We start from the raw sequence: 22,781 nt of genomic DNA on the forward strand, positions 1-22,781 counted from the left end.
CTGAACTATGGCTGCGTTCACACTCAAAAACACATCAAAATGAGGACTAACCCAGGACTAAACCATGACTAGACCAAGGCTAGACCAAGACTACAAGAGGACTAAACGTGGGCTAGAAGAGGACTAAACCACAGCTAGACCAGGACTAAACCAGGACTGAACAGGACTAAACCAGGACTAGACCCGGACTACAACAGGACTAAACAAGGACGAGAGCAGGACTAAGCCACAGTTAGACCAGGACTAGACCCAGACTAAACCAGGACTAAACCAGGACTAGACCTGGAGTAAACCAGGACTAAACCTGGACTAAACCAGGACTAAACCAGGAATAAACCAGGGCTAAACAAGGATTTAGACCAGGACTAAGACTGATCAGGACTAGACCAGGACTAAACCAGGACTAAACCATGACTAGACCATGACTAGACCAAGGCTAGACCAGGACTACAAGAGGACTAAACGTGGGCTAGAAGAGGACTAAACCACAGGTAGACCAGGACTAAACCAGGACTGAACAGGACTAAACCAGGACTAGACCCGGACTACAACAGGACTAAACAAGGACGAGAGCAGGACTAAGCCACAGTTAGACCAGGACTAGACCCAGACTAAACCAGGACTAAACCAGGACTAGACCTGGAGTAAACCAGGACTAAACCTGGACTAAACCAGGACTAAACCTGGACTAAACCAGGAATAAACCAGGGCTAAACAAGGATTTAGACCAGGACTAGGACTGACCAGGACTAAACCAGGACTAAACCAGGATTAAACCATGACTAGACCAAGGCTAGGCCAGGAATACAACAGGACTAAAAAAGGACTAGAACAGGACTAAACCACAGCTAGATCAGGACTACACCTGGACTCAACCAAAACTAGACCTGGACTAAACCAGAACTAAATGAGGACTAAACCAGGAATAAACCAGAGCTAAACCAGACCAAGACTAAGACCAAGGTCCTGATAGGAGACCAAGACTAAATCAGGCCTAGCTCAGGACTAGATTAGAACTAGACCAGGACTAAACTAGGACTAAACTGGGACTAAACCAGGACCGTGACTGTAGCATATTTGTGCAAAAATGAGATTATATTGTGAAGATTGTTGTGTTGTGATTTTCAGGCACTGTTTACACACAGATATAAATCGTTTGTATATTTATTGTAAATATCAAAGAGTATTTATAATTTTCATGGTTTAATAAAAGTGTTTCATAAAAGTTCATTGTCATTTTAAAGCAAAACAAAAAACTGCACTTCACTAAAACCTTATACACTAATGTTATTGTTGCCATACATTCAAAACCCAATATCTGATTCAAAGTCCTCAAAATGGCGGCATAACACCATGTGAAAGGACAAAATAGGTTCTTAACTTTTATTTTTTAAATACTTAAAAATATTTTTATGATATTGTTCCTAACAAGTAAACAATTTTTGCAACAATTTTGCATATTTTGTGGCAATTTAGGCAGTAAGTAAAAGCCAAGGTGTAGACTTGGTTTGGGTCCTGTTCTAGTCTTGGCTTAATTCTGGATTAGTCTTGATCTAGTCCTGTTTTAGTCCTGGTCTAGTCTTGGTTTAGGTTGGGCCGCATTCATACTTGTCCTGACTGGTTTAATCCTGGTTTAGTCCTAATGTTGTCCTTGTCAGTCCTTGGTTTGGTCCTGTTCTAGTCCAGATTTAGAACAAGTTTAGTTCCAGGTTTGGACATCATTCCACTTATCTTGGTTTAGTCCTGGTTTGATTCTGGTTTAGTCCTGATGTAGACTTGGTTTGGTTCAGTTCTAGTCTTTTGTTAGTCCTGATAGTCTGGTGTAGTTCTGGGTTGCATTCACTGGTTTCACTGGTTTGAGTCTGTTCAAGTTTAGTCCATGGATGTTTAGTCTGATTCTGGTTTAGTCATTTCAGTTCTAGTCTTTTGTTAGTCCTGATAGTCCTGGTGTAGTTCTGGGTGTAGGCCGCATTCACAAATGGGTTCATCCTGGTTTACTTCTGATTTAGACTTGGTTTTGGTTCTGTTTTAGTTCAAGTTTAGTCCAGGTTTAGTTCCAGGTTTGGTTTCATTTCCACTTGTCTTGGTTTAGTCCTGGTTTGATCCTGGTTTAATCCTGATATAAGCTTGCGTTGGTCTAGTTCTAGTCCTTTTTTAGTCCTGATAGTCCAGGCTGCATTCACAAATGGTTTGATCCTGGTTTAGTTCTGATGTAGGCCTGCATTGGTCCAGTTCTGGTCCTTTTTAGTCCAGGCTACCTTCACAAATGGTTTCAACCTTAGTTTTGATTTAGACTTCGTTTGGTCCTGTTTTAGTCCTGATTTAGAACATGTTTAGCTCTAGATTTGGATGTCATTCCCACTTGTTTTGGTTTAGTCCTGGTTTGACTCTGGTTTAGTCCTGCTGTAGACTTGGTTTGGTTCAGTTCTAGTCCATTTTTAGTCCTGATAGTCAAGGTTACCTTCACAAATGGTTTAGTTCTGATTTAGACTTGGTTTTGGTCCTGTCCTAGTTCTGATTTACTACACATTTAGCTCCAGGTTTGGATGTGATTCCTACTTGTTTTTGTTTAGTCCTGGTTTAGTTCCAGGTTTAGAGAATGTGTTGACACTTGTCCTGATCTAGTCCTGGTTTAGTTCCAACTTTGATGTGTCATTAACTTCACACTTTAGCATTGTTGTTCAGAAAGCACATAAAGCTGATGCTACATTCCTATTGGCTCATTCCACACACATGACCTAGTATGCTGAATATTTGACCCATTGTATTCAGACGTACAGACCTGACTGGCCACTGTGACTCATGTTACTACCATCTCCGCACAGTAACGTAGTAACAGAGACACAGCAGAATATACCTGTGTATTCTTCTGCAGTGCACCGGCTCTTTGTGTGTGACGCTTTGAAAAGGAAACACCCCGGAACATGCCAGTCACATAACCTGGACAGAAGCAGAGACAGAAAGACAGAGAGGAGTGGTAAGGTAAGGTAACATTTAACTTTTATTCTAAATAGGTATTATGTTGAAATGTAGGATCGTTTAATAGCTTTAATTGGTCAAAAAATAGACAAAATTATCACACTATTTGCTGTGAACGCCAATATGAATAAGAAATTTAGACATAAAGTCATACCAAGCTTACAATTCTAACCAATAAGCTTAATAGTTATAGTCTGGTGTGTAATTGAATAGTCTTTTATTGGTCAAAATAGACAAAATATTGCACTATTTGCCTTAAATTGAATTATGAATACAAAAAATGGGAAATACACCTTGTTGAACTGAAGTCAAATACAGTCTACAGTCAAAACCAAGCTAATTTAGAGTTAGATTTAGACTTTATTGATCCACAAGGGAAATTATTTGGACACAGCAGCTCACACATCACAATATAATATAATAACACAGAGTAAAAATATATATAAATGGTAATTAGTTCTAAATAAGTTCTAACTAAGTAGCAAAAAAGAGAAAGAGACAGTTGTCAAATAAGACATAATTATATAAATGTGTACAAGATGAAATAAAATAGAAAAATAAGTAATAAAATATCAAATTTCAGCTATAAACACGAGGGTTATCCATCATATAAGGGTGAGTTGTTTTGCAGTTGTAGGGAGTATTATCTTACAAACAAAAGTCTAATTCTAATCAATAATAGTTACATAGCCTAGTATAATTAAGCATTTATAAAGGAATTAGAGTTATTAGAGAATATCTTAATTGATTATTATAATAATAAACAATATATTATAATATATTCATTAATTAATAGGGATGTAACAATATCCAAATCTTTGTGGTCGATATTTATTGCGATATTTTGGAAAAGCTGATATAATAGTACATAGGACACGTTTCAACTTTAAAAATACCTTAACAAGATTTTAGTGTGAATTATTTCAGTCATAATCCCAAGAATTCAAGTAAAAACATATCTCTTCATGTTGTTTGCACTGAAATGAATCATGGGATTTGTAGTTTTTGATGTTTATAAACTGTTGCTACTATAAAACCATGTATTTAAGCAAAGCAACGTGTGATTCGATATATTGTGACAGCCCACGATATTATTGTGAGACTTTTAACGATACGATATCACGATATTTTGGTTATTGTTACGTCCCTATTACCTTTAGCAATGCATACATTTAGCCTAAATACGGACTAAATTAGAACTTGGGACTGTGTGTTCTGGTGATTAAAAGTAAAATATATTGTTTTTTTAATTTTTTTATTGAATTGTTACGTATATTGCCAAAAAGTTACCAAACAGTTATAAAACCAAGGTTAAATGTAGTTTTATAATGCGTTTAGTAACGTTTTATTACCCTGGGGGGCGTCGCTAACAATGACGTAATACGCATATTTCCTGCTTAGCTAGCGTTAGCAATCATTTTTATACTTTTTACTAACTAATACAACTTCTGCTTGCTTAACCCGTCTGTGTCAAGATTCCTTTATTTATTTAAAGTGAGTATTTGATTGGAGCAACAAAAATTTGCACGTTTCTTATTTCCTGAGCTAAAAATACGCACGCTATTTACAGCCGATGCTACATGCTAACAGCTGCTAAGAGTGGGGCTGTGGCAAGTTTGAGTGAGTATGACTTTTTAGTGTTACTCATTATTTCATCGTTTTTCTTTTAATTTTCCCGGATTAATCTTGTCATTTTAAGCAGGGAAAGGCCAAAACATGTGTACTTATCATTTTAGCATGTTTCATAAAAGCCCTGGTTTGATTGAATGAAATATTTGCATTGACTTGGACGTAATTTGCACGATATCAGCGGAAAAAACGCATAATCTAATGATCTATGCTTTGTTATGTAAAACCCCAAATAATACAAATTTATACGTGTAATAATAAAGATAGAAATGTTTAAAATCACTGTTAAATAGCGTTATTGTTTTGGGTTTTTTTAGGCTGAAGTGAAGGAAAATGGCTGAATCAGTTGCAAAGGTGGCTCGTAGGATCAACGCTACAGCCGAGGAGGGAAAAGATTATTTGGGTAAGAAACAGATTTTAATTATTTCATACAAAAAACTTGTATGTAGTGGCAATTTTATATTATCGACAGCAGATGGCAGCAAACTGTAACTAAACAGTTTCACCAGCTATTATATTACTGTATGAACTATTTGATTATTTTGTTTATGTCAATTAGTTTAGTGATTTAGTTTTGTTAATACATTTGTATAATACATTTTTGCTCTGTTAATATGTTTTCTAATTTGTTTAGTCCAGACATGGGCATTGTACAACTCCCGGGCCACATAAGGACCATTGGTTGACTCTGACCGGCCCATTTAAGATAATTTGGAATTACAAAATAAACATATTTTATAATTTTACTTAATGCGTGGACTAAAGCTGCATTGCTGTTATTTTAGGTGTTTTTTTTTTTTATATATATATATTTTTGTAAGGCAACCTAAGTTTTTCATTGCTTAGTCATAACTAGTCAATAAACTCTTACCAGTCTCACCAGCTTGTCAAAACAATGATATTTACTGCTTTTAAAAAAAAAAAATACAAATAATATTATACAGAATGAGTTAAGCATTTTGACCCTCCACAATAGTTTCTGTTTCTCATGTGACCCCATGGAAAAAATAATTGCCAACCCTCATTTAGTCTAATTTGCTAATATTTACCTTAGCACCTTTTCGGGTTTGGTTTAATCCGCAGGGGAGCGTGGCACCTAGAGGATAAAAGAGGATGTTACAGCAGGACCAGAGTGCACCTGGGTGGGTCTATGGTTTTTACCAGTCGGCAGGAGAGGCAGCAAGTGTAGGCCTTGATCATGTATTTTTGTTGTTTGCCTTTTAAACCTGGAATACATTTTGGAAAATGCAGCTCTGGATCTAGACAAAGAGTTTGTTTTACTTTACTGTGTAATCTACAAACCCATGGTGCACAAAGCTGATTATTTCAGTTATGTTTAATTCTAAGTTTGCTCACCACTTTTGTTTGTTAGTTTTCATTGACAAATAGTCACTACAGTTACTATGGGATGGTATGGTTCAATAGGCACTTAATAGTTTTTGCAAATCGTTATTCAATTGTGACTTTATTGTGTTCCATCAAAATGATTAAAACATAAAATGAATGTTTTATATATCATATGTGGACATATAAATATTAAAATATAAAAATATAATTCTTTGTTTTTGCACTCATCAGGTCCCAATCAGCCCAAATCACAAAGAGAAATCAATAAAACATGCCATGCAAGAGTTCAGGTCCTAGGAGGTTAAATAACAAAAAAGTGTCTAATTAAATGAAGTCTACAATTTAGATTTAGTTTAAGTATGAACTGTGTAACTTTTTGGTTGGATATGTTATTATTCTGCCTTGAATGTTCCACAGTATGACATTCAACAGCTCTATCTTAAATTTATTCAATTACAGGTGGTTTTGTAGCTCAAAAATACCTAGAAAAACAGGCATTCTGTCTCTGAGCGGGGTCGCCTCTCCACAGATCTGACCTGTAACTTGGTCTGGTTGGTCTCCATGATGACAGACAGGTTTAGTGCCATATTGTGAAACAATCCAGACAAAGGAATAATATCTCCATGGAGAAAAGCATTTAACAGATCCTCCACCAGAAAAGTTACACATTGCATCTTTTAAAATGCAACTTTTTCGTACTTCACAAGTATTACTGAAAAATCTGCTTATTTAATAATGAATAATGACATAAAGGTGGTGGTTACAGTTACCAATTAATGAAGTATGCATCCCTAGATCTAAATATTACTTTTATATTCTTTCTTTCACAGATCTGTCAAACTGCCACCTCAGCTCGTTCCCTGACGGTGTGTTCATGGTCCTGAGCAACGTCATCGGAAATATCAGAACTATTTCTCTGGCCGATAATGAGATGAAAGCAATCAGCAGCAAATTCTGCACAATCTTTACACAGCTCAGAGGTAAACAAATACAAAACAATAACAAATGACCAGGAATTAAAAATAAAGGATTAAATAGCATGAGATTTGACTTCAGGCTTTGTTTATATCAGTTTATCATTTTTAAATATTTATAAATCTTACAATCCATTTTACAATACTGGCTTTAACTGACTTGGTTTGAAAAACTGGTACAGTGTGTATTTGTCCAAGATCAGGGTGGTTAGCACTTTTTTCCCGAAGGTTGTTGTTGGTTCAAATCCAGCTCGGACCAGTGCGTACTGTTGTTGTGTCTTTGGGTAAGACACTTGGCCACCTTGCCCATTGAATGAATTTGAAAGTAATGTACGAGAGGGTCAGTGATGAGAGGTGGAGGGTCCTTATGGCGCAGATTGGGGGCCTTGCTTCAGTCAGGCTACCCCAGGGCAGCTGTGGCTACAATAGTATCTCTGTTTTATGAGCTTAAAGGGACAGTTTGGAATTTTGGACATAGGACGTCATTTCCTAGTGATCCAGAGTGTTGGAGACGTGTGGAGACACTTTTTAAAATATTCCATCCAGTCCTTGTATTTGCAGAGGTCACTGGTGTTAGACTAGTGCATGTCAATGGCCATAGTTATCCTGCCAATAAAACCATCTTACCCACTCCACAAAACACTCAAAGAAGATCTATTATTACACCAGATTGCCCATGTAAATGTCTGTGTCGATAGAATAATGTTTGAAAGAAAATTAACCTTGCATCGCATGAATTGTAATTTTGAGGGACTATTTTCTCATATATCAGTCCGCCGCTGCCGAGATTTCTATCAGGAAGAACAACTCACTGCTGCTGCTCAGACAAAAATCCTTCAAATTCAAGGTTGTTTTTACTTCTAAACTTATTCTATCGACACAGACATTTACATGGACAGTCTGGCGTTATAACAGATTTTCTTCGGGTGTTTTGTGGAGTGGGTAAGACTATTTTTAGTGGCAGGATAACTATGGCCATTGACATGCACTAGTCTAGCACCAGTGACCTCTGCAAACACAAGGATTGGATGGAATATTTTAAAAAGTGTCTCCACACGTCTCCAACACTCTGGCTCACTAGGAAATGAGGCCCTGTGTCCAAAATTCTGAACTGTCCCTTTAATGTCTTGTGCACTGTCACTTCAAATAAAGACTAAATTAAACTAAAGTAGTAGCTCCCAACAAGTGTGGAGTGAATTATGACAACATTGTACGACTTTACTTGACTCTAACTTGTTTTTAGCTCTCACAGACCATTCAGTATTTAGAAGATTGTGTGTGTTTTTAAACGCACACCAGCAAACGACCTCACGTCGCCCCAATTTTAGCTTCATCCTTGTTTTTAGAATTCATTTTAAATCACTTATAAAGCTCTTCATGGCCTCTCCTCCACATATATCACCAATATGCCACACCCCGTCGAGAACCATGTGCTCCTCCTGTGCAGATCTATTGAATATCCTTAAGAATAGAGGAAAAAAAGAGTTGGGGATGCTGCTTTTATAATCGAAACCCCAACTCTGTGGAACTCACTACCCTCTGAGATCAGAGACGTGAGCTCTCTGGAATCGTTCAAAACTAAACTTATAAAAATTGGTTTTAAGTCAGCGTTCAACTAATTTGAATGATTCTAACTTATTTGCACTAAATGGCCTCTTGTTTCTCTACTGTAATTAACTGTGGTCTGTATTGCACTGTGTATATTTTTATTGGTCTAATATTTTAATTCAGTTTTATTATGCCTTTGGAAAGCACCTTGAATTGCTAACAAGCACGAAAGGAACTTTATAAATAAATATTCTTATTTAAAATGATAATCTGATAATGAAATATACTTTTATACAAGATATGAACAATATCTCAGCAATTAATGTTTAATTGCCACTGGCTGCGGTTACATGAAAACTCATAATCTGAATATTATCTGACAGACTATTAAACTATTAAACGATGTGGTTATGTAAACAGCAACATCACCTGATTTATTCTGGTCATGATCCCTTTAGACTTAGACTTAGATAAACTGTATTGATCCAGAAGGGAAATTATTTGGACACAGAGTCTCACACATCACAATATAATATAATAACAGAGTGAAAATTATAAATAGTAATAATAAATTCTAAATAAGTAGCAAAAAAGAGCAAGAGACAGGTGTAACATATGGCATAATTATGTAAATGTAAACGTACAAGTCAAAATAAAATAGAAAAATAAGTAATTTTTAAAAAAGTCAACTATATACAAGAGGTCATAGGGAAAACAGTGCAGTTTTTTAGTTTACATGTCATTTAAATACACTTAAATTACCAGAAGTCAGATAATCAGATTTTGTTGTGTATGTAAACAGAACTTCTGTTGTCCTCTTCATCTTTTAACAGAGTTGGATCTTCGTGGAAACGTCCTGACCAAACTTCCTGATGCTGTGGTCCAAATGGAGAATCTGAGCAGCTTGAATCTGTCCAAAAACAACTTCAGCGAGTTCCCCGTGAAACTGACGGAGCTGAAGGCGCTGGAGCGAATCGACCTGGAGGGGAACAACATCACCGGTACTGTTATTAAACTTTAATACAGCAACTACTTTGTAGATACATGTTTAAAGGAGCTCTACTTTATTTTTTCTCTCTTTAAAACATGAAAAACTAGTTAATTTTAAAGTGTTTGCAGTGGTCTTAAGATATTCCTCACTAACTTGAATGACAAAATTTGATTTTGGACAATGTAGACTCTTAAAAAGAAAAGCATTACCTCGTAGCACAAACAAAAGAAAAAACAGACATTGCTTTTGAAATTTGACAACTTTAGAACCAAATTCTGTTATAGTTTAGTCAAATTATTTAATGTATTTATTTAATTTTCCCATTAAGGTGACACCTGTAGATTACATATGGTCCTCTAATATTGAATTAAATAGAGAGAAAAGTCAGACAGTGCATATTTTACGAATATCAGAAATGTTATAATGTATTGTGAGATAAGAAAATCAAACCATTCTAACAGTATTGCAGTTTTCTCTTATAATGTTGTGTCCTCATCACAAACAGACCTGGAGTTGTGTTTTGTTTTATTCACTAATACACTGAATTATTATTAGACTAATAATAAAGGATTATTAAAACAGGTGTGAATGAAACACACTTAGAAAACAACTTAAAAGTAGTGAAATTATCTGTCCATGCAGCAAGATAATTTTACTTGACAAGTTATCTTAAAATAAACGACCTCTAGACTAGAATTAATCCAATTAATAACTAGTAAGTAGATAATAAATCTGAAAACAAGATGAAAAACCTAATACAGGGGTTTTCAAATATTTCTTAATATTGTGTTTTATGTATATATTTGTTATAATAATTATATAAAATAATTTCCAACTTCATGCAGGACCTACTTTTAACATCACTGACTAAAGCAGGACAAAATCAGGACAAAATCAGGACAAAAATCAGGACCAAACCAGGACTAAACCAGGACTAAACCAGGACTAAACCAGGACCAAACCAGGACTAAACCAGGACTAAACCAGGACCAAACCAGGACCAAACCAGGACTAAACCAGGACCAAACCAGGACCAAACCAGGACCAAACCAGGACCAAACCAGGACCAAACCAGGACTAAACCAGGACTAATCTTGGACTTGAGAGACAGGGAGAACCCCGAGCTAGAGGTCTGCACGGGACAGAATTTTCAGTCCCGCTCCCGCCCGCATTATGCAGTCTCGCTCCTGCCCGCGCCCACAATGAGCTTTCAAAATGTGTCCCCCGACGCAGTGTTTTGTGTCTGGAGCAGTGCTCTACCCCGAGACCGTGGAGGAAGGTGTCTGCAAAGACCTAATATAAAAAAAATCTTGGCCAGATCAGAGAAATTTGCAGAGAACAAGCCACAACTCCAGGTGTGTTTTTGTAGCGGTAACAACATTATAACACGGCTAAAAGCTCACAAGAGTCAATTTTGTGTAATATAGGACCTTTAAAAATTGTACATCTCTCTTTCTCTCTGTGCAGAAGTCCCGGTGGAGCAGTTATTTTCGATGCCTTCTCTCAAATGGATCAACCTGAAATCAAACCCGTTAAGTGACCAGACCCTCGCCGCTCTTCAGACGCCGCACAGCTTTGAACTCATCATTTCTGAGTCTTAAAAACACAACAACGACAAAAGCTGGAAAAACTACAAAACATGCATGACTTGGTGTGCCTTTTCAAACCGTTACCGCTGCGTTTATTTGCACCTAAAGCCTTTGAATCGAGAGCAAAGAGAGAGAGAGAGACTACCTCAAAATGTAGTAAAGGCGGATTTTTGGAGGGACAAATCTCAAAATTAAAACTGTGACTTCAGAGGTGCGTTCGCTTGCTCGTTTCCATGGAGATGTTATTGCTTTTGCCTCAAATATTTCACAGTGTGGCATGAAGCTCATCCATCGCCATGGAAACGAGCAAGCAAGGACATGAAGGCCAAGTTACAGGTGAGATCTGTGGAGAGGCGAATCCACTCACAGTAAGAATACATGTTTTTCAAAGCACATTTCGGCATTAAAATAGCTGTAACTGAATGAAAACAAGACCTATATATTTAATGCCATACTGTGGAACATTCCAGACAAAGTAAAAGTATCATGATGAGGCAGGCAGGTGGTGAACCCTGTGTTAAAAGTGTTACATAGTGCACCTTCTAGGTCAATGGACCATTCTTTCTTTTGAATTTCAATTAAGAACGAAAAACAATAAAATGAGAAAACTATTTATTTAATTTTTTCGTTTTCAGTGTCAAACAAAAAAACAGATTTCGACCTGTATTTCCAATATTTCATTACTGTCGTAGACGCGAAAGCAGAGGTGGGGACTTGCAAGTCGTGACTTGGACTCAAGTCAGACTTGAGTCACTATTTTTAGGACTTGAGACTTGACTTAATAAAATGGACTAAGACTTGGGACTCGACATGGACTTGAAGTCTTGAGAAGCACTTTTAAATCAGAATTTGTTCTATTCTGACAGTAATGATTCATACTCTATCTTGTCAAGACATTTAAAAAGAAAAAAAAAACTCTTATATACTCTATGCTCATATATAATTATACTATGATTTTTTAAGTACAATTTAGCTTAAAATTCATATAAATTGCAAAAAATCTAAGCTTTTTATTTAAAGACTTGAAATGACTTGAAGCTCAAAGCACATAACTTGGATTTGACTTGGACTTATGGGCCAGTGACTCGAGACTCGTCTGGGACTTGCCTGTATTTGTTTTGGGACTTGACGCGGACTTGAGGTCAAAGACTTGACTTGCTTGAGACTTGCAAAACAACGACTTGGTCCCACCTCTGCGCGAAAGTAAACACAAAAGAAGAGGAAGTTTGTCCACAAAATTGCAATGATTTTTCAGGTAAATCCTTCTAGCAACATAAATTCTGGGGCAAATAAACCAGACAGAATAAAATATCAAAACGGAACTAAGCACAATGAAATAAACTTTAAATTAAATATTGGAAATAGAGGTCGAAATCTGTTTTTTGTTTTTGTTTGACACTAAATCGAAAAAATTAAATCACAAACTGTTTTCCCATTTTATTGTTTTCATTCTTAATTGAAATAAAAAAAAATAAAGAATGGTACATGGACTCTTCAATTCTGAATATTTAATTTTCTTTATTTGAGTCATGTAAATTAAAGCCACAGTGTGCAACTTTTAGTCCAAAAAGTTGAATATTTTAAATTTTTGTAGTTTTTTTAATGGAAAAACATGCGTCCTTACTCTGAGCGGGCTTGCATCTACACAGACCTGACTCCGATTTGGTCAGCTTTCCTGTTTCCATGGAAATGTTGTCATAATGCTTTGGCTGTAATCTTCCACAGTATTACCGGTACACAACGCTCATCTGTCTCCGTGGAGAATGTTCCGGAGTATGGCTTTAACTATCTATGTCCATGGAAACTTGCCACCGCCGAAAGTTACATACTGTATCTTTACAGTCTTCAAATCGTAGCCGTATCATCACGTGAAACGCTCTCAACTGTTTTATTTTAAGATTTTAATATAATTAAATCCACTTTTATCTAAACAGAACGGTTAATTAACAGTGAAGTGCGATGTGCAGTGTGAGGTTTTCTTTCCTGAGCTGAGGATTATGGGAAACGTTTGGGCATACAATTGTGTTTTTTATATCATTTGAGATATTTAAAATACTTTATTTATTATACACTTTGATACTGTATGTTTTTATCATGGCATAAAGCTGCTACATGGAACTTTGCTCTTTGTGCTTTTTGAATTTTGCATCAGCTGGATTTGATTTTCATGCGTGTGTATTTAGTTTTTACGCAGTTTCGGTTTGCCAAAAAACATCCTCAACAACACTCAGATCTGTTTCAAGAATAGAATAACAACAACGGCTATTTATTGTTCTACACGTGTCTCTATTGGTGGAACGTTCGGCAGTTACCGTGGTGACGCAGCGCACATATTAACATTAACACTGACCAAAGAAATGTTTTAAGAAGGTCTTAAAACTGATGAAAAAATACAAAATGGATTTAAACAGCACAGAGTAGTAGTAGTAGTAGTAGTAGCAGCAGTAGCAGCAGTATTAGTGGTAGTAGTATTAGCAGTAGTAACAGTATTAGTAGTAGCTGCAGTAGTAGTAGAAGTAGTAGCAGCAGTAGTGGTAGTATTAACAGTAGTAGTAGTAATATTAGCAGTAGTAACAGTAGTTGTAGTAGTATTAGCAGTAGTAGCAGTAGCAGTAGTAGTAGCAGTAGCAGTAGTAGTAGTATATTAATAGGGTTTGGATCTGCTGGTACACAACAAAAAGTGGAGTGTTAAAATTGACTCTCACAGAATAAATTTTCTCAGGGTTTATTTGAGTCCAATCTGTTCTAGAGTTAATTTAACATTTTTGGAAATGTTAATGAAGTAACACTGGACCAAAGTTCCTGTTTAACTGTGAAATCAAGAGTTATATTAATGTTTTGAGAGTAAACGGATAACACTATGTAGAGTTATTCTGATTTAGCTAAACAACACACAGAGGTGTTTTATTTTTACCTTTTATTTTAGTTAATTTAAGATGAAATTGTGTATAAAACTGGTTCAAACTAGTCTTCTCTCACGGGAGTTTGAAGTGGTGGGTGGGAAGTGCCAAATTAACACTAAGAGAAGTTAAATTAACACTAGTGGAAGTCGAATTAACACAAGTGGAAACTGAATTAACGCTAGGGGAAGTCAAATTAACATTAGGGGAAGCTGAATTAACTCTAACCCCATCAACTCTGGCAAATAACCCCAACTCAAACCCCTATTTAACTTTCAAATAGTTAAAATAACATCTTTTTTTGTGTTAAAAACAACTCTGACCTTGACATTTTACCCCTCCCTCTGCTGTGTGGCCTACTTGGAAAGCCCAGTGTTTTGATTAGCTCATCATGTGACCTCATCTGGCCCTGTCTCTGTGTTTTATAATATGATGGATTATTCCAATGGACCAATAAAATAATAAAGGGCCAATAACAGGTGGCAGTGGGGCAGGTTAAAGTTCATATATGACACATTTAAAGCTTCACTGTGTCACTTTTCTGGTGGAACTGTGTCCATGGAGATGTTTTTGTTTTGTTTTCTGGAATCATCTATCCATTTCCAAAGAAGTAAGTGACTGACACTACAAGACCGAGTTACAGGTCAGATCTGTGGAGAGGCAAGTTCGCTGACAAAGACAAAGCATGTTTTTAAAGTATTTGTGGCCTATAATAAAACCTGTAATTGACCGGTTCTAACAATAGCACAACTCATTAGTGATCTGCATCTAAAAATATGTTCGTTATACTTGAAGTTTAGATAAGCGATTTAGATGAGCGAGCTGTTTTTTGTTTTTTTTTCAGCACAGTTTATGCAAATGAGCCATGCAGTTTTATGTTTTGTTTCTGTAAAACGTAAACAAATGTGGCAAAGCTGAATTAAACACATTATAATCTCAAACGGGCTGATGTGGCTCTGTACTGGTTATGATTTGTATGTTGTAAAGTTGAGTTTATTCATGCAGAAGATTTTAATTAATAATCCGCTGCAGTGTAGAACTTGTACAGTAGTATTTGGAAACGTTGGGTTTGATCTGCAGTGGATTGTGGGATACCTCATAGCTCCTTATCACTGGTTAGGAACCTCCTTGAGCTTCCTCTGTTAAAGGAGCTCATGGTTGTTTGTATTTTTCCTGGTTTATTAAATATATAATTTTTGCACTTATGCATTTGTAAGATTATGCCAAGAAATCAGGATACTACATTTATAAGCGGGATACTGATGTGCACGTAAACACACTCAGAGAAGAAATGATGATAATTACTAACACTGTACTTAAAAATTTAATAATTACTGAGATGAAAAAAGTGAAAGTGCTGAATATTGTCATTGTTGATTATTATTGTGAGAAATCATTTCACATAGATGATTGTACGGAAGCCGAGAGGGGTCACAACACAACAAAAAGCCACAACAAACCAAAAAAAAGCCACAACAGAAGTGACCGCGGGACTCTATTTTCCGACGGACCGATCAAACGGCAAGTGAAGAAGAAGAACTACAACGTGAAACGAATAATGATAAAACAATAAATTACTTTTACTTACGTTTCCAACTTCTCCGTTCCTTTACTTTTCACGTTGTAGTTCTTCTTTTTCACCTGCTCTTTGATCGGTCTGTCGGAAAATAGAGTCCCGCGGTCACTTCCGTTGTGGCTTTTTAATGTGTTGCGGCTTTTTAATGTGCTGTGGCTTTTTAATGTGTTGCGGCATTTGCGTTTGTGTTGTGGCGTTTGTATTTGTTGCGGCGTTTGCATTAAAATAGAGTCCCGTGGTCATTTCCGTTGTGGCTTTTTAATGTGTTGCGGCTTTTTTTGGTTTGTTGTGGCTTTTTGTTGTGTTGTCGCATTTGTATTTGTTGCGGCGTTTGCGTTTGTTGTGACCCCTCTCGGCTTCTGTATGATTGTCATTAATAATTAATAATGTATAACTAAAGGCAAACTGAGCACATTTGTTATTTCAGAAGAGCGTATCAAACTATAGCCCTTCGTACAAAACACGGTTCACATAATTACATTTAAGATTTGACCAAAAATTCTTTCTAATTGGGCTATTTTGGTGAAGTTTATGATCTTATAACTTCCTGGTTGGACACTTTCTTGTCCTGGTTAAGTCCTGGTCTAGTCCTGGTTTAATCTTAGTTTAGCCCAGATTTAGTTCTGATTTAGTCTTGGCTTAGTATGAATTTAGTCTTGGTTTAGTCTAGATTTATTCCTGGTTTGGTCACAATTTAATCCTGGTTAAATCCTGGTGTAGTCCAGATTTAGTTCTGATTTAGTCTCGGTTTAGTCCTGTTTTTTTAGTCCAGATTTTGTTTTGATTTAGTCTTGGTTTAGTCTGAATTTAGTCCTGGTTTAGTCCAGATTTATACTTGGTTTGGTCACCGTTTAGACCTGGCTAAATCCTGGTCTAGTTCTGGTTTAATCCTGGTCCAAATTTAGTTCTGATTTAGTCTTGGTTTAGTCTGAATTTAGTCCTGGTTTAGTCCTGTTTTTTTTTAGACCAGATTTAATTCTGATTTAGTCTTGGTTTAGTCTGAGTTTAGTCCTGATTTAGTCCAGATTTATTCTTGGTTTGGTCACCATTTAGACCTGGTTAAGTCCTGGTCTCGTCCAGATTTAGTTCTGATTTAGTCTTGGTTTAGTCTGAATTTAGTCCTGGTTTAGTCAAGGTTTAGTCCTGGTTTTGTCCTGGTTTAGTCCAGATTTATTCTTGGTTTGGTCAGCGTTTAGACCTGGTTTACTTTAGATTTAGTTCTGGTTTAGTCTTGGTTTAGTCCAAATTTAGATCTGGTTTAATCCTGGTTTGGTCCAGATTTAGTTCTGATTTAGTCCGAGTTTAGTCCCAATTTTGGCAGCAGATGTGACATATGTAGAGGTAATTCTAACTGTCACCTAGCAACCACAACGTAAACAAAAGTTACATAATAGTTTACCTGGAATGTTGCACAGTATGGCATTAAAAGTCTATTTTGACTTGCATATATTCAACTACAGGTGTTTTTAGGGTTTAAAAAATTTTTAAAGATTTTACATATTTTACTATTTTCTAATATATTTTCTGTTCTTCTTCTTAAATTGTAATAATTTTGTCAGAGGAGCAGTTTAATCCTCATCCTCCGCTCTTCTTCTCTTGTTTCTTGTTTTAAACTACAGGTGTCAAACATACGGCCTGGGGGCCAGATCCGGCCCTCCAAGACCTTTAATCTGGCCCTCGGCTGATTTTCTACTAAAATATTTTAATTATATTTTCTATTAAAATATTGGTAATTTTCTGTGTTACTTATCATATCAGCGTCTCCAGCGTCTCTGTACGTGGCCCCTCCCACCAGAGCAGCACAAATGAAGACTTGTCTCTTTCCAAACGCTCTTAAAGGACGATCGTTTTGACTGTTGACCGTGACACCCTCATCAACAAAATGTCCAAAATGAGAAAAGTGGAGCCGAGTGCAGGATTTTCCAAGAAAAAATTGACTTATTCCTATTTGCCAAGTTAATATTAAAACACTGTGTTGAAATGACATTTTTATTAAAGTTTCAGGTTGTTCATGATATTATAATATTTGGTAAAAGAAAGAGTTCATCAATTAAAAAAATATTTCTGTAACAGATTTGAATTTCTCTGCACAAATATTTGAACTTATTGTTATTTTTGGGGTTTATATGTCATGAGTTTTCTGATTCGGCCCCTTTGGGATCAAAGTAGGTTGGATACGGCCCCCGGACCAAAATGAGTTTGACACCCCTGTTTTAAACGAAGCGTCTCTTGTGTTTAACCTCTTGTTGTAATCTGTTGCCGTGGCGATCCTCTCGAGAGAACCAGATGGAGCTGACGGAGTTTAAAGGATTTAAACCCATTACGGTGCCGGATTAGGAGGCGGGACGGGGGAATGGCACTCGCAACTCTTCATTTTAAAGTCCCTGTGTGTGTCAGATGCCCTCCCAGCCAATCCTCTCGTGTGTCCCTGTGTGTGTCAGATGCCCTCCCAGCCCATCCTCTCGTGTGTCCCTGTGTGTGTCAGATGCCCTCCCAGCCCATCCTCTCGTGTGTCCCTGTGTGTGTCAGATGCCCTCCCAGATCACAACAACAACATTGGAAAGTACTTTGGTCACGTTGTAAAGAGCTGTATAAATAATAAAGTTTGATTGATTGACTGATAATAGTAGAAGTAGTAGTAATGATAGGAGTAATCATAACAGTAGTAGTAGTAGTCTTAGCAGTAGTAGTAGCAGAAGTAGTAGCAGTATTAGTAGTGGTAGCAATAGTAGTAGTAATACTAGCAGCAGTAGTAGTAGTAGTAGTAGTAGTAGTAGTAATAGTACTAGTAGCAGTATTAGTAGTAGTAGTAGCAGTAGCAGTTGTAGTAGTAGTAGTAGTAGAAGTAATAGCAGTAATAGTAGCATTAGTAGTAGTAGCAGTAGTAGCAGTTGCTGCTAATAGTAATAGTAGTAGTAGTAGTAGTAGTAGTAGTAGTAGTAGTAGTAGTAGTAGGAGTGGAAGTAGTAGTAGCAGGAGTAGTAATAGTAGTAGTAGTAATAGTAATAGTAGCAGTAGCAGTAGCAGTATTAGTAGTACTAGTAGTAGTAGCAGTAATCAAAGTAGTAGTAGTGGTAGCAGTAGCAGCAGCAGCAGTAGTAGTAGTACTAGTAGTAGTAGTAGTAGTAGCAGTGCTAGCAGTCATAGTAGTAGTAGTTAGTAGTAGTAGTAGTAGTAGTAGTAGCAGTGCTAGCAGTCATAGTAGTAGTAGTAGTAGTAGTAGTAGTAGTAGTAGTAGTAGCAGTGCTAGCAGTCATAGTAGTAGTAGTAGTAGTAGTAGTAGTAGTTGTAGTATTTCATGGCAAATTCAATATAATTAAATCTGGAAACCACCAATTTCTTCGTGTGTCAATGCCCTCCTGTCCTCTGTCTGTGTGTGTCAGATGCCCTCCCGTCCTCTGTCTGTGTGTGTCAGATGCCCTCCCGTCCTCTGTCTGTGTGTGTCAGATGCCCTCCCGTCCTCTGTCTGTGTGTGTCAGATGCCCTCCCGTCCTCTGTCTGTGTGTGTCAGATCCTCTGTCTCTGTGTGTGTCAGATGCCCTCCCGTCCTCTGTCTGTGTGTCTCAGATGCCCTCCCGTCCCGTCCTCTTGTATCTCTGTCTGAAATGGAGCAGGTCAGATCTTTAGTTAATCTGCAGATGTTGAGGTGTGGCTGAATAAACACTGGAGGATTAATGGACCTTATCACTAATAGAAATGATCAGGAGACTTATTTTTATAACGATATAAATGACATAATGACAATTTAATCACTTAATTAGGCCCATGACCCGAGTGAACTGGTGAACCGAGTGAACTGGGTGAACTATAATTAATTAATTTTTTAGATAGTAAAGAAAAAGCAGTTTCAATATTTAGTCCAAATTTGAGAATAGTTTTTGTTTTTTTTGTTTGTTTACAAAGCTGCAAATGATTTAAAATGCTGATATTTTGCTATTTTCTGATCTTGAACATGGCTTAAAGGTTGTAAAAGTTTAAAAAAAGTAAATGCTTTATATATTTTATTCTGTATTTTAGTTATTCAATCACGTATAAACAAACGAGGTAAAAATAGTCCTGAGTGGAGCAGGTCTTAGTGAGTGCGCATGTCCACTCCTCCGTGTGTGTGTGTGTGTGTGAATGAGGGACTTACCCTGGACTCTGAGCCAGATTTAAACCAGGACTCAGGCAGGTCTCAGTCAGAACTCAACCAGGACTGAGAGCATCAAAATGGCCTACAGCGTGGAGGAGAAAGGAAGACCCTACACCACCGACTACCAAGTCTTTTTCCGTAAGAGATTCATATAAATATACACATTTATTTGAATTTAAAGGACTCATATTACGTTATTTTCTGATCTATGTTATAATGTTGTTTCCTCATCCCAAACAGACCCGGAGTTGTGTTTTGTTTTGTTTCATTCACACATCTTTAACACACAAATGAGTATTTTGGCTGAGAAAACACCGTTGCACCTTGTGATGTCACGTGGAAATGCTGTATTTTAAACTCCATACACTTTCACTAGAATCGTTTGGTAATTTCAGTCCTACAATTGTCAATCTGTACTGAACTAAAGGTAAATAGAGCTTGAAAAGTACCTCTTCATGACATCACAAGGTGGAACACAGCATTTTGAGCTTTGGGGAACACAACTCCAGGTCTATTTTTGAGGAGTTAACAACATTTTAACATGACTTAAAGCTCACAAAAGTCCATTTTGTGTAAAGTTATGTGAGCAAAGTAATGAACATTAAAGATGCACTATGTAACTTTTCTGGTACAGGATTTCCAAAATGTTTGTCTCAATGGAGATGTTATTTCTTATTATGCAAAAGTATGTTTCCGTAGAGATGCAGATAAGCAGGTGACAACAAGATGATATTTTTTTGACAATAAAAACACATCAAATTTATTTAAAGCAAACCTATTACGCAAAATTTACTTTTCAGAGCTTTCAATCGTATTATAGTTGTTTCTCTTACTTATTTACCCTCTTGAAGTAGTATTTGAATAGCCTGATTCATCAGCCGTTTTCACTTTGTGGAAACCGTGTGACCTCGCAGCATTAGGATTCATTCGCTCGACAGTTGGCGGGTACTTTTTTTACTTAACCAATCACTGTTATTTGATCGTGACGTATGTAATGCACCAAATCCCGTATGAAGAAGGGCAATAACGTCTTTCTCCTTGATAAAATTCACCAAACATTCTCTCTGTTCCGGCTTTAAATCCTCAATCTCGGAAATCGTTGCGACTCGTTCGTCTACATCCATCTCGACGCTTTGTTTACTGTTGTGCTGTTCCACAAAAGGGACCCAGACCCTGAGTTTGACGTCACGGCTTCACAAATCGTCTAGTGTATTCTGATTCCTGACCTAGTCGCTGGAGAGAAATGAAATTGAGCGGAGGCACTAGGTGGCACCAGCCTGGCTTGTATTTGGAACGATGTTTCTGAATGTTTGAGCAATTTTTAATCACTTATTTTCAAGACGCCATATTGCCCATCAACCCCAGTTTTCATTACCACTGGTACACGCCCACTCCTCTGTGCATACTTCATTCTCCAATTTCATTTTCTTAATCAGTGATACTCATATCTTCAGTGTTGATTACTCATTTTGGTACATAATAAATAAATAGCTTCTCCCTAGTGTGATCTACAGCTATCCGTATCCTACGCCAATTCTTTTTTGTGATGATGTTTACAGCGACATCAGCTCCCATTGGGCACCTCAGTTTTTGAACACGGAAATCAGTGCACTTGTTTCTTTTATTAAGTAGTTTTAGATAGGGATGGGCATTCAATGAAATGTTCTTAATTGATTGTCGAGAGAATTAACGAACGATTATCGATTAATCATTAACGTTTTTATATTAAAATGATCATCATTATTATTACTATCTGCACTACTAATCTGCATAAATAAATTCAACTTTACAACAAATAAACCGTAACCACTCTAGAGCCACATCAGCCTGTTTATTATAATGTGTTTAATTTAGATTTGCGCAACTCACAGAAACAAAACTTAAAACCACATGGCTCATTTGCATAAACTAAGCGAAGATAAAACTCCAGCTCTTGTGTCGCTGATGCGGTTCAACTTCTGTCGGATTAAAAGACATGACTCAGTGGAATACAGGTTAGTGTGACCAGATTTGCGTTTGTCAAAACCAGGACACCGTACCGATACTCGTCATCGACATTGCGCTTCTCTCACCTGGTAAAGCTTTTCCCCACTGGACACCGAAACATATGTGCTGCTTTATACACTGTGCACATGGACTCACACTTGTCCCGACTGGAACAGAAAGTGTGGAATTTCTTGTACAAATCATCGTTAAATACGCATATGCACTTCAGTACGTTGCAGGTGGACCGGCTGTTTGTGTCTCGCTCCTTCTGAGTGCAGAGACACATGTACAGACCTGTTTGGTCACGCTACTCACAGCAACCTGCATTCGGTTTGTCGATTAAAATTTACGTAATCGATGAAATTCTTAATGATCAATTATCGATTAATCGACTAATCATGCCCATCCCTAGTTTTAGATGAATATTGTGATTTCAAATGTCCAAAGTATATTGATCCACACGTGTTGTACCTCATAACTATACAGAAAACACAAGCACCATATGTCTTCTTTAATAACATATAAAGTAGGCAGCAGACCACCTAACAGAAAAGTTACATAGTGCAACTTTAACACAATCATTTACTAATTAACTCTTCATTAAATTGAAACCAAGTAGTTGTATCATTAAGAGGAGAATTAGATAGTTTTACATATTGTCATTTTGAATAATTCCTGAACTATAATTGTCATAGAATTTATACTCCTTCCTGGCCATTAATATCTGTTTTTCAATGAATTATGAATTATTTTATTTGTGTTTGTAGAAAATGCAGAGGGGAAGTACATCTCTCCGTTCCACGACATCCCCCTGTACGCAGACGAGGCTCAGGTAAGACTCGTTTTAAAAGTTTCCTGGAGTTGTGTTTTTTTTTCATTCACACGTGTTTGAATAACACTTTATTATCAGTCTGTCTACATCTATAAAGCTCAAAATGTACTGTTCCACTTTGTGATTTCATGATGTGGTACTTTTCAAGTTTACAGCTACATTTTGGCTTTAGTCCAGGACAGATTCCAGGTCTGAAATGATCCAAATGATTCTAAATTAAGGTGAATGGAGTTTAAAAACACAGTACTTACGGTATTACCACGTGACATCACAAGGTGGAACAGAGTGTTTTCAGTTT

The 22,781-nt window shown here is 36.8% G+C and overlaps 2 protein-coding genes across 3 annotated transcripts in view; both read left to right on the plus strand.

Moving 5' to 3' along the window:
* The first annotated feature begins 4,337 nt into the window (after positions 1-4,337).
* lrrc20 (leucine rich repeat containing 20) lies at positions 4,338-13,175 on the plus strand. 2 transcript variants are annotated; one of them, XM_055150421.1, is made up of 6 exons: positions 4,338-4,473; positions 4,550-4,599; positions 4,926-5,011; positions 6,786-6,935; positions 9,311-9,478; positions 10,936-13,175. In XM_055150421.1, exons 3-6 carry the CDS (start codon positions 4,942-4,944, stop codon positions 11,067-11,069), a joined length of 522 nt encoding a protein of 173 aa, XP_055006396.1. In that variant the 5' UTR covers positions 4,338-4,473; positions 4,550-4,599; positions 4,926-4,941; the 3' UTR covers positions 11,070-13,175. The 2 variants fall into 2 exon arrangements, with proteins under 2 accessions (XP_055006396.1, XP_020778934.1); XM_020923275.2 differs by having other exon boundaries at positions 4,357-4,599.
* A 6,567-nt stretch (positions 13,176-19,742) lies between these two features.
* LOC110158754 (inorganic pyrophosphatase-like) overlaps positions 19,743-22,781 on the plus strand; it is a 9,589-nt gene continuing 6,550 nt past the window's right edge. Inside the window, exons 1-2 of the mRNA XM_055149926.1 lie at positions 19,743-19,803; positions 22,419-22,483. Of these exons, the coding sequence (XP_055005901.1) occupies positions 19,743-19,803; positions 22,419-22,483 (126 nt within the window). The remainder of the gene's footprint in view (positions 19,804-22,418; positions 22,484-22,781) is intronic.

The sequence above is a fragment of the Boleophthalmus pectinirostris genome, unplaced genomic scaffold (genome assembly GCF_026225935.1).
Source record: "Boleophthalmus pectinirostris isolate CB_2022bp ecotype Guang Dong unplaced genomic scaffold, ASM2622593v1 HiC_scaffold_14, whole genome shotgun sequence".
NCBI classification, from domain to species: Eukaryota; Metazoa; Chordata; class Actinopteri; order Gobiiformes; family Gobiidae; genus Boleophthalmus; species Boleophthalmus pectinirostris.

Coding starts and splice junctions, on each gene's coding strand:
- lrrc20 (XM_055150421.1), top strand. CDS start 4,942: ATGGCTGAATCAGTTGCAAAGGTGGCTCGTAGGATCAACGCTACAGCC. Junction 5,012..6,785: donor GGAGGGAAAAGATTATTTGG/GTAAGAAACAGA, acceptor TTTCTTTCACAG/ATCTGTCAAACTGCCACCTC. Junction 6,936..9,310: donor AATCTTTACACAGCTCAGAG/GTAAACAAATAC, acceptor ATCTTTTAACAG/AGTTGGATCTTCGTGGAAAC.